This window comes from Chionomys nivalis (genome assembly GCF_950005125.1).
Source record: "Chionomys nivalis chromosome 23 unlocalized genomic scaffold, mChiNiv1.1 SUPER_23_unloc_1, whole genome shotgun sequence".
Taxonomy (NCBI): domain Eukaryota; kingdom Metazoa; phylum Chordata; class Mammalia; order Rodentia; family Cricetidae; genus Chionomys; species Chionomys nivalis.
In genome coordinates, this window is record NW_026646869.1 from 1,495,230 (window position 1) to 1,514,782 (window position 19,553).

The 19,553-nt window shown below is 46.3% G+C and overlaps 1 protein-coding gene across 3 annotated transcripts in view; it reads left to right on the top strand.

Moving 5' to 3' along the window:
* Window positions 1–10,604, top strand: part of Vrk3 (VRK serine/threonine kinase 3) — a 29,401-nt gene extending 18,797 nt beyond the window's left edge. For 2 of the 3 annotated variants that reach the window (XM_057761014.1, XM_057761015.1), the window contains 4 exons: window positions 1,126–1,246; window positions 4,031–4,089; window positions 7,098–7,257; window positions 8,051–10,604. In XM_057761014.1, the coding sequence (XP_057616997.1) occupies window positions 1,126–1,246; window positions 4,031–4,089; window positions 7,098–7,246 (329 nt within the window). In that variant the 3' untranslated portion in view covers window positions 7,247–7,257; window positions 8,051–10,604. Of the gene's footprint in view, window positions 1–1,125; window positions 1,247–3,412; window positions 3,694–4,030; window positions 4,090–7,097; window positions 7,258–8,050 lie in introns of those variants that run through there. The other variant, XM_057761016.1, reaches the window with a different exon arrangement.
* Window positions 10,605–19,553: the final 8,949 nt, after the last annotated feature.

Here is a 19,553-nt window from a genome sequence, read left to right on the forward strand (position 1 = left end):
TCACAAGGGATGCGGTGAGGGGACCTGGGGTTCATTAGTGTGAACATTCACAAGGGATGCGGTGAGGGGACCTGGGGTTCACTAGTGTGGACATTCACAGGGGATGCGGTGAGGGGCTCAACACCATGACACGCTCCTCATCCTGGGCAGCTCCGTGCATTTTCAGTCTTAGGCAGGAGACACCAGAAATAAAGGGTCAGAAAAGGTGCCATGATGGAGACTGGGAATATAAGCAATATCCTGGCCATGTGAAGGATTTGTCCCCATCAGCACCAAGGAGAACTGGATGGTGGCCTTGGAGCCTTGGGGATATGGGATTTAGGACAAAGGTAGGCAGCTTTGTCGTACTTGCAGAGGTGATGCGTGCTGCCATCGGGTCATCTAGGAATGCAGGTGGAGAAGTGGGGCCATCCATTACTGGGCATAGATCTGTATGGGTCATGAGAGTTAAGCATTGAACAAGAAGGGCCTGGTTATCCATGGGAAGTGTGCAGGAGGGGTGACCGCTCTAGGCGGATTCTCAGTGTCATGACCGTCCACATCTGCTTCCATCAGACGAGTCTGAGCAGGGGTGGAACCTGTACTCGCCAGGGCAGACGAGGAAGCTGTTGCTGCTGCTGCACTTGGCACACAGCTGTCTCAGCAGTGACTGAGGCCAAAGGAGCATCCCACCTCCTGCTGCTGGGGCTGCCCTGTTCTGTCTCTGTGATGAGGTAGCTCCACGCTGCAATCTTTTCCCACTTATCTGGATGGGAAATGAACTCCAGTCTGTTTGGGAGGCCAGGCCTGGTACACAGGCCCTCAGAGCGCATTGGATCAAGTGTTTTAACAAAAGATGACTTGGTGGAGTAATTGGGGCAGGTAACGCAGTATGTAAGAGTCGTGAGGAGAATGAGAGGCTGGGCACTGAGCATGACAGCTAAGGCAGTCCTCATGACTCTTGATGGAATGACAGCTAAGGCAGTCCTCATGACTCTTGATGGAATGACAGCTAAGGCAGTCCTCATGACTCTTGATGGAATGACAGCTAAGGCGGTCCTCATGACTCTTGATGGAAGGTTAGGGATAGACCCGGGAGAGGTGGAGCGTCCAGACTGAGCCACCACCTCTCCCTTTTCTCCCCAGGGCCCTCTCGCCGTAGTGACCTCCAGACCTTGGGCTACTGTATGCTCAAGTGGCTTTATGGGTCACTGCCATGGACAAACTGCCTTCCCAACACCGAGGAGATCACTAGGCAGAAGCAGAAGTGAGTATAAGGGTCTCCAGCACCCAGTCCTAGCCCAGGCACCTGTTCAGGGAGGGGAGGAATTCAGATCCCAGCAGGAAGCTGAGGGATGGGATGGCAGCCACCCACAGAGCCACAACCCTCTGCAGCCTCAAGTAAAGTCTTTGAGGTATATTCTAACAGAAGGGAGTGTGGGCTCTATGGCCATGCCACCCACGGTTGGCTTCTGGCTCCACTCTTCTGGGTACTAGATTAGTACCTGTGAGCCCCCGTGTTCCCCCACCATGGACTGCTGTATAGCACCCAAGTCACGAGATGTGATGGGTTAGGAGGTGAGTATATTCTGCACAGGCTTCATGCTCATTGCACGCAAGACACCGCAACTCATTCATATGGCATGCACCCCTAGACACCCTGCTTCCATGCCCCAGGACTAGTGCCTTTGGTCTCAGCACGGGAGTCTCCAGGCCCTAACAGCTGTTCTTTAAGCAGCTGGTAAGGACAGAGGGAAGCAGTGTACTGGGGCTCAGCACCAAGGATAGCAACAGGAAACCCGCTTTGGGACTGGGCACTGTGGGCCACCAAGAAAACAAAAATGGCTTTGAAAGGAGGCACTCAACTGTGCACTTTGGCACCGAGGACAGTTAGATGTTGGTGCCGGGTCTGCCGTATGGTGAGGAAATGGGGCAGGGTCCGTAGGGTGTGGTGCTCAGTACAGGGACTTTAGACACCGGCCCTGGGGATTCCCCGGAGGTCCTGGCTCTGTCCAGACTGGATGGCAGCAGGTCCTGCGACCATCCAGGATGGACTTCACAGGCTGCCGAAGTCCAGAGATCAAGCCTCTAGGCTGTCTCTAGGATTCTCAGTGGGGCCTTTGGAGGATGAGATCTCTGAGAAAAGAGTGAGCACCCAGGGAACACCCCCAAGCTGCTTTGCTTCCTGTTCTTGGGGTGCTATGACTCCTTGGTTGTTGTTCCCCCACGGCATGTGCCACTAACTCTCCTGTTCAGCCACAGCATGTGGTGCTGTTTCCACAGCAAGAGAGTAGTTTCCTTTCGAAATGGAGCCCAGTGGACTGAGCAGGTGGCCCAAAGGCTAAGAGGCCGAGGGTGGCAGGTTAGTGAGATGCTCCTGTGACTTGGACTAGGGACACTCCAGGAAGCCTGCAAACACTACAGCTCTAGCAGGCATGCTGGTGTGTCTCAGGCGGAGAGCCTTGACTCTCCAGCATGAATCTAGTTTCCTTATATCCATATCTGCTCCACATCTCCTGGCCACAGAGAACACACTGTGGGCGTCCTAGATCTAGTGGTGCCATAAGCAATAAGGAACACTGTGTGAGCCAGCCTGGGCTTGAGTGTGGACACAAAGGTGATGTAAAGAAGCAGTCAGCAGGTAAGGGTGGTGGCCTAGAGCGATGAGGGAAAGGAGACACCCTCTTCCCAGGTTGCAGAAAGCAGTGAGTGGCAATGAGGCCTGTGGTTCTAGGAGCATGGGACGGGCTGCTGGTGGGCACTGCGTTCCTGTACTCTGCACTGGGGAGTCACAGGTCACAGGCAGGGTGAGCATGGAGTCTCAGAGTAGGAGGCCTGAATTAGCCGTAGCCGGGAAGGAGCAGGGAAGGAGCACGGTAGGAACTAAGGCTCAGGAGGGTGGCCTTGAGAAAGCTTGCCTGGAGGTGGGAGAGGAGGTGAATGGTGGAAGCCAGCCTGGAGTCTAGATAGAGAATCGGTGGGGTAGGGACTTGGGGAGGCTTTCCTAAGTGGGGAGTGTTTGCGTGTGTGGTCCATCCTCACACATTAAAATATTTCATATTGTGATCCTACTGAGGACGTCTCTAACAGCTGACGCAGTCTTGTGGGATTGGCTGTTCACCTGTGGTCTCACACAGTCACCAGACATGCATTCCTAGGCCTGGGGGTAGCTCAGTACAGGGTCTGCCTAACACCTGTAATCCCAACGTGAGGAGGTAGAGGCAGGAGGATCAAAAGCTCAACTACAGAGTGAATTAAAGGCCAGCCTGGGCCTCAAAGCACTTAAGCTTCAGTAGCGCTGTGAAGGCTGCGCGTTAGCTAGTTGAGGGAGCTACTGCGAGCAGAGGTTTTGGGAACCGGGCCCCTGGTCCCCACACTCAGCAGTGTCATCCAGAGCTGCGATGTGGCTGAAGGTTTCTCTCCTGCCCGCCAGTTCACACACATGAACCCAGAGGCGTACTGCTAATTGCAGACTGCGTGGACTCTCAGCTCAGGCTCATGATTAACTCCTTACAACGTCACCATCTCTGTTCATCTGTGTCACCACCTGCCCCGTGGCTTACAGGTGATGCTCTGGCATCTTCCTCCTGCGGCTGCTGGCGCCTCCCAGACTCTGCCTTTTGTTCTCTGTATCTTTGCTTGGATTTCCCACCCGACTCTATTCAGCCTGGCTACTGGCCAAATCACCTTCTATATTAACCAATGGTAATAAAACATATTCATAGATACAGAAGGCCATTCCACATCACTGTGGTTCTGGGTCCATTAATTGAGTTCTCACGACAAATCTGTTAAGACATAAATACAGCCGGGCGGTGGTGGCGCACGCCTTTAATCCCAGCACTTGGGAGGCAGAGGCAGGCGGATCTCTGTGAGTTCGAGACCAGCCTGGTCTACAGAGCTAGCTCTTGTAGACCTTGAACTCACAAAGATCCGCCTGCCTCTGCCTCCTGAGTGCTGGGATTAAAAGCATGCGCCACCACCGCCCAGCTAAGGACTCTTCACCCTAAGGACACATCACTTTCCTTTCCCATGTGCTTCTCCCCTGAAGGTATCTGGGCAGCCCTGAGCTTTTCGTGGGACTGTATGGCCGCTGGAACAGGGTCTCAGGTATGTCCTATGTCCTGGAGAGGATGGGCAGGCAGGCCACATGGCTTGGAGACCTTTCTTTATCTACTGTGGTTTTCTTCTTTGAGTTTTCCCAATTACATGTACACTATGTGTACCTGTTGTAGGAAACAAACATGTAAAAATGTGTAATGTCTCCCAACAGTAACTGAACACACACACATAATTCTTGGGTTGTTTTGAAGCTGGGAGTGGAATCCAGGGCTGGTGCAGGCCAGGCAGATGCTCACCACTGAGCCATATCCCAACCTTTATACATAAGTTTTACTTTTACTTTTATTTATTTATTTATTTATTTTATTTATTTATTTTGTTTCTTCAATTTGATATAGGGTCTTCTATATCAGCCTAAACTGGCCTCAAACTCACTGTGTACCCCGGGCTTGCCTTGAACTCACGCTCCTCCTTCCTCCACCTCCAGAGTTCTGGATTACAGGCAAGCACCATGCCTGGATACACGTACAGTTTCTTGTTTGTTTGTTCTTAATTCTATTTCTTTATTTTTACTTTTTTTTTTTTTTTTTTTTTTTCGAGACAGGGTTTCTTTGTAGCTTTGGAGCCTGTCCTGGAACTAGCTCTGTAGACCAGGCTGGTCTCGAACTCACAGAGATCCGCCTGCCTCTGCCTCCCAAGTGCTGGGATTAAAGGCGTGCGCCACCACCGCCCGGCTATTTTTACTTTTATTTAGAGAGAGAGAGAGAGAGGGAGAGAGAGTCACAGCCTGAGTGTGGAGGTAAGAAGACAACTTCAGTGCTCTCTCTTTCCTGAGGCTCAAACTCGGCCTTGGTGGCAAGTGTCTTCACCTACTAAGCCATATTGATGGCCCTATAATTTTTGTTTTGGTTTTGTTTTTTGGATTTTTTTTTTTTTTTTTTTTTTTGGTGTTTTGTTTTGGTTTGTGAGACAAGGCTTTTCTGTATAGCCCTGACTGTCCTGGAATGCATTCTGTAGACCAGGCTGGACTCAGACTTACAGAGATCCACCTGCCTCTGCCTCCTGAGTGCTGGGAGTAAAGGCATGCACCTCCACTACATGGCAGGCCTTATCATTTTTTAATATAATTGTATTACCGAGATTGAGTTTCTTGTCTTCCTTGCTTGAGACAGGTAGATTGTGAAGGTTTCTTACATTAAAATTTGTAGGATTTTGTTGTTTGAGACAGGCTCTAACCTGTATTTATTTACCTGCCTCAAATACTGAGACCAAAGGTATATGCCTCCAGCCATTTTATAGGATTTGGTAAGTTTTTTTTTTTTTTTTTGTAATTAAAAAGTCCATAATATCTTTGACTTTAAAACTGAATTATAGTCTGGGAAGATGGCTCAGTGTGGGCTACATGTTTAACATGTAAGTGCGAGCCCTGAGTTCAAATCCTCTGAGCCTACATGAAGCCAGGTGCAGTACATATGTCTATAAGCCGGTATTCCCATCTCTAGACAGAAGGCAGAAGTGGAAGTCCTGAAGTTCATGACCACTGCCCTGTGTGCACAGCAGCACACCACGAGGCACTGCTTCAGATAAGGTGGGAGATGAGACCCAACACTCCGGCTCTCTGACCTCTCCAGGCATGGCACACCTACATGGACATACTTCCGTGCATGCACAAGGAAGATTGAAAACTGAGGTGTGGCTTTGTAGTCATGAAATCAGTTTGGTGGCTGAACACTAGAAGTTAGAAGAAGAGGAGGAGAGATGGCTTGGCGGTTAAGAGTATTTACTGCACGCCTTTAATCCCAGCACTCAGGAGGCAGAGGCAGGCGGGTCCCAGTGAATTCAAGGCCAGTCTGGTCTACAGAGTGAGTTCCAAGACAGCTAGGGCTACACGCACAGAGAAACCCTCTCTTACCAAAACAACAAACAAAACAAAACTCGGTGAGTTCTAGTCAACCTGGTCTACATAATGAGTTCTAGGTCAGCCAGGGCTACACAAAAAATCAAAACAACAATAATAAAAATGTTTCCCCAGCACTCAAGAGACCAAGGCAGTAGGATTGTCAGGAACTGGAGACCAGCCTCTGCTACATATTGCTACATAGTGAGTTCCAGGCCAGCCTGGGCTATAGAGTAAGACTCTTTATAGACTTTTTTTTTTTTTTTTTCAAATTAAAAAAGAGCCCTTTCCTTCTAACCTGTGTGATGTAAGGCCCACACCTACTTACAGGACCAAGGTTATCTGATATGGCTGGCGAGAAATTACACCAAGCTTGGGTTGGAAGGGCCATAGCAAGACTGAGTTTTATTGAGAGCAATCAGACTTTGTATACTCTTATCAGAAACAATATAGTGGCAATTTCCAGGATGGATACATTGTAGTTACCAGGATACAATGTTACTGGCAAGCCATACTGAGCTTAATGTCTAAGATCAATTGTCCTGTCAAGCGTCCATGCTTCCTTGACTGCTAAGGAACGTACAGAGAAACACAAAGCAACCCGAATGCTTCACTGTCTGAGGGCGTGCCTTGATTCTCAGGAACTGAAAAGCACACAGTCCCCCAGGAACCATGGACTCTCTCCTGAACAATCTATGACCTATGCCTCTAAAGGCAGCGAGGCCAGGCCAGCTCCATGGTTCCCTGCAGTGTGGCACACCTCATTTTGTGCTGTCATGAACTAAATGTTGTTTCCCTTTTCCAATGGTTGAAACCTTTTTAAAAGAACACTTCTTTGCACATAGGGCTTGCCCGCAGTTTCTGCTGGCCACAGAGATGCCCGTCTGCTTCTCTCTACTCTGTGGCTCCTGTGTGCACTGTGCTCCAGTTTCCTTCCGGCCTCAGCTGGAGCCGGTTTTCCTCTCCGGGACGTGCTGGGAAGTAGTGTGGTGGGAAGGGGTGGGGCGGGAGACTGGCCCCACGTGACAGCCACTGGCTCTGACTGGTGAGCTTCCCACACATGGACAGCAGACATAGGACTTTAAGTGGCACTGAGCTCAGGGATCTGGGGATGCTACCTCTCAGCCCTCTCCTGTGCTTTTGGGTATCTTGATCACAGAGACCCTGCAGGAATACCTGAAGGTGGTGATGGCCCTCAATTATGAGGAGAAGCCGCCTTATGCCACGTTGAGGAATAATCTAGAAGCCCTGCTGAAGGATCTGCGGGTGTCACCCTATGACCCCCTGGACCTCCAGATGGTGTCTTAGGTGGAATCCAGGTGAGGAGGCTGTTGTCTTTTTTTTTTTTTTAAATATTTATTTATTTTGTGTGTATGCCTGCAGACAAGAAGAGGGCACCAGACCCCATTACAGATGGTTGTGAGCCACCATGTGGTTGCTGGGACTTGAACTCAGGACCTTTGGAAGAGCAGGCAATGCTCTTAACCTCTGAGCCATCTCTCCAGCCTGGAGGCTGTTGTCTTAACCCCTCACCCCCAACCAGGCCTGTGAAGGATTGTTTGTCCCAGACCCAGCTCCTGGTAGGCCCTTGGCTTCCCCATTGGCTCCTAAAATTAGTTCAGGAGGAGGCAAGATAGCTGGAACTCAGCTAGATGATCTGTGGTAACCAAACAATTCTGAGGGCACCCAAGTGATGCTGTACACCTTCCCACTCTTGCTCTTTGTGTGTTTGAGACAGGGTCTCAGGAAGCTCAGGCCATGCCCAAACTTTATGTAGCTGAGGGTGACCTTGAGCTCCCCTCCTACTCAAGAGTACTGGGGTGTCCAGTGCTACCATGCCCAATTTAGGCATGTGGGAATGGAGCCCAGAGCCTCCCTCAACATCCTAGGATTCCTTGATGCCAGTCACATTTACTTCATCTCGCCTCTCCGCCCAGTCCTGCCTCCCATCAACAGGGCGACTGACTTTGAGTTGTGTTGGTCTTGGGCCACTTGCCTCCACATTGCAGGCCCTCATGTTGTTGGTGCACCTCCAGTACCTCCCAGAAGTCTGGCAGGAAGGAGGGGCTCAAAACCCTAAGGTTCCTTGCAACCATGTTTATTATTTTACAGGGCTTCTGACTTGCAGTTGAACTCGAACATGAAGTAGTGTGTCTCCGCTGTTTGATCTCATTCGCTCCTGAAAGAACCCTTTGAATGTGCATTCTCGCCGCCCCTTTAGGACATAGGACTCAGCCCCCTCAGTATCGGGGGACCTGAGTCATCTCCCATAATGTGAAATGTCCTCATCCCTCCGCCGTTGTGGATGGAGGTGACTGGGTGCTGGTGGCAGCAGTGGCCACTCCCTAGGGCCCTCCTGCCATGGGCATTCCTGTGATTCCATAATAAACTTTTTAATCAACACCCAAAGCATCCAGTGTTCACAGTTGAGGGAGATCTTTCTCCTGTTCACCCAGCCAATCCATCTTTTCCTTAGTAATTCTAGCTGGTCAGAGTGCTAGTAGATACATGAAGCCCCAGGGGCTAAGAGCTGCCTTAGCATAGCAAGAAAATGTCAATCAAACAAAACCTTCCAGCTTGCTCATTCCTACTTTCGTGAAGTCAGCCGCCCGTCCAGCCAGTGTTACCCTTCTTCATCTCGCCACCTTCACACAGCTTTCTTTTCATCCGTCCACACTTGCTTTCATCATTCATCTTCGTGTCTTCCATCCATTTGCCTAGTGCTCCATCCTGCCAGACGGTTTCTCTGTAGGACTCCTCCAACTTTTCTGGGAACTCACTTTATAGACCAGGCTGGCCTCAAACTCACAGAGGTCTGCCTGCCTCTGCCTCCTGAGGGCTGGGTTTAAAGGCCTGCGCCACTGCCGCCTGGTCCTACCAGTCTGTGTACTCCTTCCACACCTCTCTTCATCCTCAGCAACCTTCTGCCTGTGCAGGAGGCCATGGGATTCAGCAGGTGACAGCTAGTGTTCAGCAGGTTGACCCACCAGACTATGATGGGGAGCCCCAATTGGCAAAGCCATGGAGTTACAGGCTGTAAATGACAGAGCTTCTGGCTCTGATCTCTCAGGTGCCGCATTCCTTCACCTACAACAGCTGTGGGTGCTTTTGCACTGCCTGTGTGTTTATCTCACGTATAAACTCCACCCACTGTGGACACATTTAGCTGTGGATGGTCAGGAAGGTGGTTTCTGCTGAGTAGAAATAACACTAGGATATTTGACCTTACTCAGACTGGCATAGGAAAGTAGTAGTGTTCTCTGTTACAAAGACAGCTCATTTTAGACTTCAGAGCAAACTGGTTGCCCCTAGAAACAAATACCTGAGGTCATTTTCCCAAGTGTTTATTGCTAATTCAAGGTCAGAGCTTGAAGCAACTTAAGTAGACATAACTTTCTCAGCAATGGACTTGGTGCACACTCCCAACCTCAAGGTTCAGCCTTTTATTGTCTAAGTCCTGAATTTCAATGTCACTTTCTGTCTAGGAAAGAGCTTTGTGCACAGCCAAGTCGTTGTGACCTCCCTGGCCTGAGAAAAAATGTGATTTATCTTGTGAGAATGGGTCGGGCCCCGAAAACGTAATGTAACTATCCAGAGTTTGGCTGAGAGAGGAGGTATATGGAGCTGTGCAGAGAACTGCTGTGTAAAGCACTGGGCAGAGGTATGTGTGTGTGTGTATACACGCGTGTGTGCGCTTAGGGGTGTAGCTAAATGAGCAGAGAGACAAGTATGAGGGAGGAGGTGAGATGAGAGACATGGCCTCGTTGAGAATGCAACTGAAACAGATGTAACTGTGGAGATGCGGAAGGTAGACGGGGAAAGAGATGGATGATGTGCAGGGGAGAGAGGCAGTAAAGAGAGCTGTAACTATGTAAAGAGATGTAACTGTAGAGAAATGGTCAAGAAAGTATTTAAATTGAAGTAAAAGAGAAGGTTACCATCAAGAAAGTGTGTGCTTGTTTCTTTTTTCTTAAGTTATCATCAGAAATTGTATGTTTCTTTATTTACTCTCAGATAGAAAAAGTCTAGCCCAAAGATAGAGAAGAAATATTTCCTCAGTCCCTCACTGATCTGAGAAGGCTTTCTTTTTGCTCCCCTGGGTGCAGTTCTTGGAGCTGGCCTCCCAGTCTGAAACACACCTGTACATCTTCCACACCCATTTTTTAAGGTTTATTTTATTATGTATATGTGTGTCAATATGGATACTGTGTGTGAATACATGTACCAGCAAAGATCAGATCCCCTGGAGCTGGCATCCCAGGGGTTTTTGAGGAGCTCAGTGTGGGTGCTAGGAACGAAAGTTGGGTTCTCCACAACAGCATAAGCACTTTCAACTCCTGAGTTATTTCTTCAGCCCCCAACCTGTTCTCTTCACTGGGGGATTCGAGACAGGGCTCGAACCGTGAGCCTCAGCCCTAGCCCCTCACTGTGGGGGGGGCACTCATCACAATGGCAGGAGCATGTTGGAGAGAAAACCGTATGGCGTACTAGTTAACTTTCCATCACTATGACCAAAGACCGTGTACACTGTGTAGACAGCTGAGGAAGAAGGGTTTCTTCTGGCTCCTTCACAGCGATTGCAGTCTGTCCTGTGGAATGAACAAGGTAGACCAAGAGAAACAGAGAAGGGTCTGATACCCTGCTAGCTTTCTCATTGTATTCATCCTGGGTCTCTGCCTTGGTGTGCTGCACAGGCCTGCAGGCCGAGTGCTTGCTGTATAGTCTGCTTGCTTGTTCTTGTTAAGACTCAAAAACTAAGGCTCCTTAAGACTCAGGAAGTAGAAAACATTTTAAAAAGAAAGAAAAGGGAGGGGACAAGCTGGGGATGTAGCTCACAGTAGACCACCTGCCTAGCGTGTATGAAGCCCTGGGTACATTCCACATCACTAAAGATAGGAAGGGAGGAAGGGAACCACAGTGTGACTGCTGGGAATTGAACTCAGGACCTCTGGAAGAACAACCAGTGTTCTTAACCTCTGAGCCAGCTCTCCAGCCCTGCTTTTGACTTTTTTAGGGATAAACTAATTGGGACATTTTCATACACCTGCTATGCATTGATCATGCTCCTTCTACTACCCCCCCTCACTCTTTTCGCTTCCCCTGCCTTGAGTCTGCGTTCCAACACATAACAGTCCCTTTCTTGAGAGAATGTATGTATCTGTCTCTCTGTGTCTGGCTTTTTTCTTAACATGGTATCTTTGTGTTCCAAGTATTCTCCAGCAATGAGGTTGTGATTTCATTCATATTCATGGATGAATAATATTCCAGTGGGGTGTGTGTGTGTGAGAGACAGACAGACAGACAGACAGACAGACAGACAGACAGTCCTGGCTGTTTTGCAACTTGCTCTGTAGATCAGGCTAACCTTGAACTCACAGAGACCTTCCCTCTTCCTACTAAGTGCTGGGATTAAAGGTGTGCACCTCCACCACCTGGCCCACATTTCCTTTATTTCTGCATCTGACTGATTTCAAATTGTGACTGTCTAAACTAAATTGACTGACTGACTAAATTGCAAATTGTGACTGGTGTTGCAATAAACATGGGTTGTGGGAATCTCCTGGCATGATGACTTCGTTTACTTCACTGTGTCAGGATTTGTTAGTCATTTTGTTTGTTTCCTGGTTTGCATAGTTGCTTCCCAACTTTACAATTCCACCAACAGTAGTGAAAATATCATTTTTTTACATCTCCGCTGGTGTGGAGTGTTCTGCTCCGCTTTGCTTTTGGTTTCTGGATTGCTACTCTAAGTGAGGAGAGCTGGAATCCCACTGCACTCTGATCTTTCTAACAGTGCCTGGGAGTTCTGTGTTCTATTCAGAATCCATTTTTGAGCTGGAAGGTGATGGCTCACGTCTTTAATCCCAGCACTCGGGAGGCAGAGGCAGACAGATCTCTGAGTTTGAGGCCAGCCTCGTCTACAGAGTGAGTTCCGGGACAATCAGAGCTACACAGAGAAATCCTGTCTTGGAAAAAAATTAAAAAAACAGAATCCAGTTTTGTGGTTTTTTGTATGTTGGCTTGGGAGGGGTAAGACAGGATCTCACTATGTATTACTAACTGTCCTGGAACTCACTATGTAGACCAGGCTGAGCTCATAGCCTTCTGTGTAGTAGGATGGGAGGTGTGAATCGGCATACCTGGAAAATTCTTGTTTTTCTTTGTCTGCATGTGATATTTAATCAGATATGTCTCCATACTATGATATTCCTTCTACTTGACTTAGTCCATTCTGAGGCACTAAACTGGAGGGTTTGTTTATATTTTGTCTTTTGAGGCGTGGTCTGTGTGTGCAGCATAGGATGGCCTGGAACTCAGAGCAGCCCTTCTGCCTCAGCCTCCCAAGATTTTATGTCTTGAATTTTTGTTTCCCAGGTTTTTATTTGCCTCTTTTTCAAAATTCTTACCTCAAAGCTGGAGAGAGGGCCCAGCAGTTCAGAGTGTATACTGCCTTTGCAGGCTCATTGCTCACAAGTATCTGTACCCAGCTCCCGGAGACCTGGTCCCCTCTCTGGCCTTCATAAGCACCTGCACTCGCTTGCACACACACACACACATACACACAAACACACACATATATAACACAAATGCTTGTTGGGATTTCTGTCCTGCCCAGTACCCCACAGCCGGCAAGCCCCAAAGAAAATCACACAGAGATCTCTAAAGGTTATAAAGCTGATTGGCCCATTAGCTCAGGTTTCTTAATAACCCTTATCACTTATATTAACTCATTATTCTGATCTATTTTTGCCATAAGGCCCAGTACCTTTTCCAGCGGGGCAGGTCACATCCTGCTTCATCAGAGTCTAGGCAGGAATGGGAGGAATCAGCTTCCTCCTTCCCAAAATTCTTTTGTTCTCCATGTATCATTTCTACTTCCTGTTTGGTTTTCTCGCCTATACTTCCTGCCTGGCCAGTCAGCATTTATTTAAACCATGATTGACAGAATAAAGACAATTCTCCTGCACCACTTCCCCTTAAAAAAAAAAAAAAAAAGGAAAATATCCATAGTCCATTTTTTGGGAATGTGGGTGTAGTATTCCAGGCTACTTCTAGCTGGTTGGGGGTGCTGATAATCTTATGGAGACCTAAAGAAAATTTAGAGTTATTATCAAGTCCTGACTAAAGTATCCTGTGAGTCTTGATCATCTCAGGCAGCAGTCTTGAATCTGTTCTGGATGAAGAACTCAGACATCTGGGCCATCTATTCCTGCTGGAGATTTCTCAGGTGGTCTTCCTCGATCAAAGCTGATTTTTCTTAACTCTGAATAAATCCAGAGCCTCTCATTTTCTGTGGAAACAAAAGCAAACTCTCTTTTCCAAAGTAACATACCTTTTGACTTCAATTTTGAAGTCAAGGTATTTTCAAAATACCTATCTTGGATTAATTCTACAGCATTTATAAGCAAATATCTTTTAGCAGCTGTTGCTCCTTCCTCAGCATTCAAACAATTTAAAGAGAGCATAATAGCATACAGTACCAAGATTCTTTGTGTGTTTTCCATCTTTACGTGGCTTTATTTTAACCTCTATTTCTTTTATTTTTACTTTTAACTTTTGGCTTTTTGAGACAGGTTCTCTGTGTATGTTTGTCCTGGAACTCCCTCTGTAGACCAGGCTATCCTTGAACTCACAGAGATCTGTCTGTCTATGCCTCCCAAGTAAATCCTATTGTCCTGCACCACCACAACTGGCTACTCTCTTTCTTTCTTTCTTTCTTTCTTTCTTTCTTTCTTTCTTTCTTTCTTCTCTGAGAACTTTAATCTTTAGCCTGTATATATTTTTTTAAATATTTATTTATTATGTATACAATATTCTGTCTGTGTGCATGTCTGCAGGCCAGAAGAGGGCACCAGACCTCTTTACAGATGGTTGTGAGCCACCATGTGGTTGCCGGGAATTGAACTCAGGACCTTTGGAAGAGCAGGCAATGCTCTTAACCACTGAGCCATCTCTCCAGCCCGCCTTTATATATTTTTAACACACTGTAAACCATTTAGAGGTTTTCTTCCTCTTTGAATCTCTCTTTACTGTATATCTCTCTTTTTCTGACCACATGGGTCTTTAATTTGCTAAGGAATATGGAGAAGTTTTTTGCCACAGCTCTATGGCGTTTCAAGGTCCTTGCCAGGAAGCAAGCTGCAACAGTGTGTCCTTAGCTCCATAGTCAGGACCACCTGCTTGAAAGAATCAGAGTTTTCCCTGACCGGATGACCCAAAAAGCCGGCATTTTAAAACAGTGTAGCTTTTTTCCTGCTACAGCTGAAAACCAAAATCTCTAGGCTTTCCCAAGCTTTCTCAGGCTTTCCATGGATGCAGTTATCCACCTGGGCACCATTTGTAACATGAAGGGGGCCTGCTTGTTGGAGTTTTCTGTCCTGCCTGGTTCCCACAGCTGTTTAGCCCCAAAGAAAATCACATAGAGATCTCCATAAGTTATAAAGCTGATTGGCCCATTAGGTCAGGCTATTTATTATTAGCTCTTGTAGCTTATATTAACGCATTATTCTGATCTGTGTTAGCCATGTGGCTCAGTACCTTTTTCAGCTGGCAGGTCACATCCTGCTTCCTCAGTGGTCTGCACAGGACTGGGAGGAATCAACTTCCTCCTGTTTTTTTTTTTTTAAAAAAAAACAAAATTAGAGATCTCTGTGTGATTTTGGGGGGGGCTTGCCGGCTGTGGGGTACCAGGTGGGACAGAAATCCCAACAAGCAGGCCCCTTTCGTGTTACACACACACATTGTTCTAGGCACTGTTCCGTTGCTGGGATGAAACACTCAGACTGTGTGAGTCTGCAGCGACTGTGGCCAGCAGAGGAATGACCCTCAGGAGGCAAGGCAGTAGCTTGGTGCAGCACAACTCAGTAGCCACTGCTGTTTCAGACTTTGCACATCTGACCCTGAGCAGTTTATTTTAGGAATATTTAAGCACAGCACGATTTGGTAAAAATTTCCTGGTATAATTAACTCATTATGCACCATGAAATTTCAGACATGACCAGATCGAAACTCTTTTGTGCTACAGATTGGCTAAATGTGACACCTTCCATAAAAATAAGTTCTGGAGATTGGTGTGCTTATGATATGGGGGAGGATCCATGAGATCACAGCCACAGAGAGAGCGCAGAAGTCACCAGGCTGTTAACTACATCTGCTCCCAGCCTTCTAGGCAGGTAATAGGTTACACATCCCTCCCTCTGAAGGGACAATCCTCTGTGTTTAACCTCCTGGTTCTCTTGGTGTTTATCTGTGAGCACAAGGACCTCACCCATGATGAGGACAATTTAGAAGCAAGTTCATTTGTGTTTATGGCTCTAGAGAGTTTGAGTCCACAATGGTGGGGACAGCTTGGCAACAAGCAGCAGACATGACAGTGGGATCAGGAAGCTGAGAGCTCACATCTTGAACCCTAGCATGAAGTAGGAGCAAACTGAAAGTAGGCTGAGCTTTTCAGTCTCAAAGCCCACCTGTCACATGCATCCTTCTGCAAGGCTGCACCACCTACCAGAGAATTCTCTTTCCTCCTTTCCTCCTTCCTTCCTTCCCTCCTTCCTTCCTTCCTTTGTTGCTTTTTGAGACAGGGTCCCTCTGTAGCTCTGGCTGTTCTGGAATTCACTCTGTAGACCAGGTTGGCCTTGAACTCACAGAGATCCTCCTGCCTCTGCCTCCCAAGTGCTGGGATTAAAGGCATGCGCTGCCACCACCCGGCCCTCAGTGCTTTGGTGATCTACTATTATATGGAACTATTAGTGAAATAAAAAATAAATCCTCCCTCCTCCTTTAACTAATTATTTGTATTCTTTTAGAATCTATTGAGTACCTTTTTTTTTTTTTTTTTTTTTTTGCTTTTTGGTTTTTTGGTGGTGGGTTTTGTTTTTGGGGGTTTTGGGTTTTGTTTGTTCATTTGTTTTTTCAAGACAGGGTTTCTCGGTAGTTTTGGAGCCTGTCCTGGAACTAGCTCTATAGACCAGGCTGACCTCGAACTCACAGAGATTCTCCTGCCTCTGCCTCCTGTGAGCTGGGATTAAAGGTGTGCACTTCTACCACCCAGTTTTGTTTTGTTTATTTTTAAATGTGTATCCCAGGTTGACCTTAAACTCATGATCCTCCTGCCTCTGCCTCCTTCAGAAAATTTCCATCAGCAGGTGCCACCACAGCTGGTGAGTATTTTTTTTTCCTGCTAAGCTTCTGAAAACATCACTGTTCAAAATTTCTCGTCTGGGTTGTCATCTCCTTCAATATCTTTGGAATCTGTTACTGTAGAATTATGGACTTTCAGGGCTTTTTTCTGCATGTTTCATGTTGAGACTTTTAAGTCACTTCAGGTACTTTTTCCTCATGTACGTGAAGGACTTCTTAGTCAGTGGCCTTCTCTGGAGAGTGTCTTGGGTGTTGCCTTTCAGGGGGTAACACCCTGCACACTCTGCTGTGATTAGCTTTTATACCTTTAGGCCAGAGACCTGCTGAGCAGCCAGAGGTCAAGATCAGGGCATCGTGTACTGGGAATGCTTCTGCAGAAAAACACAGACCAGAAGGAACATAAACATCCTGTTGATTACAAGGAAGTTTAGCTGTTGGTCAGGGGGAGTAAGGGCAGCCAGATCACAACACTTGAACGGTCACAAAAGGAAACAAAAAGAAAAAATTGAGCTGGGCGTGGTGATGCACACCTTTAATCCCAGCACTTAGGAAGCAAAGGCAGGTAGATCTCTGCGTTTCAGGGCAGCCTGGTTTACAAACTGAGTTCCAGGATAGCTAAGAGAAACCCTGTCTCAAAAGCGGGGGGGGCATTAATTAAAAATAAAAACATCCTCCCCACAAAGTACTTAAATGAGAGGGTTTTTTTGTGGAATATTAGTTTAAGATGAGTCACATTCATTTATTCTGTGGAACATTAGTTTAATGATGCAAAGACATTACCTTTTATGTTGCATTTGGTTAACTCTGTAAAGCTGTGTTACTTTGCCTGTCTAAAACACTTGATTGGTCTAATAAAGAGCTGAACGGCCAATAGGTAGGCAGGAGAGAGAGAGAGATAGGTGGGACTGCCAATCAGAGAAATTAAATAGGAGGTGAAATCTAGGCTCAAGAGCAAGGAATGAGAAGAGTGAGGAGCAAGAAAAGGAAGAGAGGAGGACACCAAGGGCCAGCCACATGAAGAAGGATGCTTTAAAAAAAAAACCCACAGTAGCTCAGAATTGCGTATAACTGAGGGTTATTTATTTAGGGATAGATTCACACATCACAGTCCTATGCTGGAATGGGGAACAGCAACCGAATCTTGCAGCTGGAAAAGAGGCCGGAAGCTCGCTTTACATCAGAAAAATAGTATAAGAGGCCACGCCCAAGTGGGCAGGTAACTGAAAGGCTACTGATGGTAGGAATTCCTACAGCACCTCCCCTTTTTGTATAAATAAGAGAATTCTAAGCCAAATACAAAATTATGTACAATAAGAACAAATATATCAAGCAAGAAACGTGATAAATGTTTCAATAATTACCCTATCCTAATGAGTTTAAGTCTTGTATAATAAATAACTTGGCCAAGGCTTGAGAGGAAAGTAACTACACTTATCTAGTCTTCGACCCCATCGAAGATCCGAGAAGGGAAATAATATTACTTGAGTAAGCAGGAAGTGCAATCAAGCAACTTCCAAAATGTCCAACAAATGACAGAGACAACTGGCTTCCTGGGCAATCACCCAAAGTCTCATTTTCAATGTTGGAGCAGTCAGCTTTGGTTAAGGCCTAGAGTAACTGACAGACCATTTTCAGAGGCAAGAAATTTTCCAAAACCGTCTTATCCTGTCTTGGCAAGATTTGACAATCCTGCTTATCCATTTCCGGATATCATGTAACTTGTTAGTGGTTGAGGCATTGTCAGTCCTTGCCCAAAGGCCACTTTTGCCAAGAAGAAAACAACTCCAAGTACAGTGTCTTCGGTGCTCAACATTCTCTTGGGAATAGATTGGCGCTGCCAGGAGCAATCGTGTCTCACTTCAACAGAACCCTAAGTTATTTAAATACCAACTTCTACAGTTCTTTGAAGTAGTTAAAGATTGCCTGTCTATGCAGAATACAATCTCTATGTATCTAAAGAACCTGATTAGTCTAACTTTAAGTATGACAAACATAAATGACTATTGATCTATAATTCTTAGTACCTATATAACTTAAAGACTAAGACTTCATATTAGAATGTTAAACAGTCTTAACAACTGTGCAACAAATGAGGACAGTGACCTCAAAATTTAAACAATGTATATGTCTCTTGCTCAGAGGTAGAAATGTACATTGTAATATGATAAATATATTCTAAAATTGTATCAATATACAAAATGTCTTAAGCAAAGTTAGAAGCATGCATGCATACAATATGACAAAATAACTTTGCCTAAATATAAAAATATTGTAGATGAAAATAGGAACATATTCAATATAATTTAAGTTTGTATCAATATGCAAGAATCTATACTAATGTAAATTGCCTATAAATAATAACAAGTATTCACTCTATTACTCACTATTATTATTAGTGTGGGTAAACTCACACTAATCTGTTATCACATCCAATTTTCCCTTTTTTTTTCAAAGAGATCCCTGAGCCTACAAAATTTCACCCCTAATCCCAAACCCTATACCAATTATAATCAATCCCTAAATGATGTCCCTAACCCTGAGGACAAACTTTGTTGGGAGAGGAGACATCGCCTTCTAGAACTACTTCCAACTGTCATAGGGGTGATGTTCTTTCTATGGGATCCTGTGAAAGTAAAATGATGGTTAAGTTACAGCCACACAGTCACACACACACAGTCACACAGTTACACAGCCACACAACCAGCCACACAGTCACACAGCTACACAGCCACACAGCCAGCCACACAGTCACACAACCAGCCACACAGCCACAGAGCCAGCCACACAGCCACACAGTCACACAGCCACACAGCTACACAGTCACACAGCCACATAGCTACACAGCTACACAGTCACACAGCCACATAGCTACACAGCCACACAGTCACACAGCCACACAGCCACATAACCAGGCACAGAGTAAGAAGGAAAGAGGAATATACATAATAAAGGTAAAAAGCCTAGAGGCAAAAGCTGGCTAGAAACAAGCCAAACTAAGGCCAGGCATTCATAAGTAAGAATAAGTCTTCATGAGGCTGGAGAGATGGCTCAGTGGTTAAGAGCATTGCCTGCTCTTCCAAAGGTCCTGAGTTCAATTCCCAGCAACCACATGGTGGCTCACAAGCATCTGCAATGGGGTCTGGTGCCCTCTTCTGGCCCGCAGGCATACACACAGATAGACTATTGTATATATAACAAATAAATATTTAAAAAAAAAAAAAAAAGAAGTATTCATGTATTTATTTGGGAGTTAGGTTGTGGGCCCCCAAAGAGAAAAGAAACAAAACTACAAGAGATGGCAATCACAACTGTCACCATCAAAGCTGCTCCCTTGCCTGTCTCCATCTGTGTCAGCACTGACAGAGCAAAGGTGAGGGGGTCAGAGGTTATTCATACACCACCATCTTTCCATTGCTTCCCTTGTAGCAAGTGTTGACTGCCATTCTTCCCACAACCTTGACCAGATCTCAGGTGA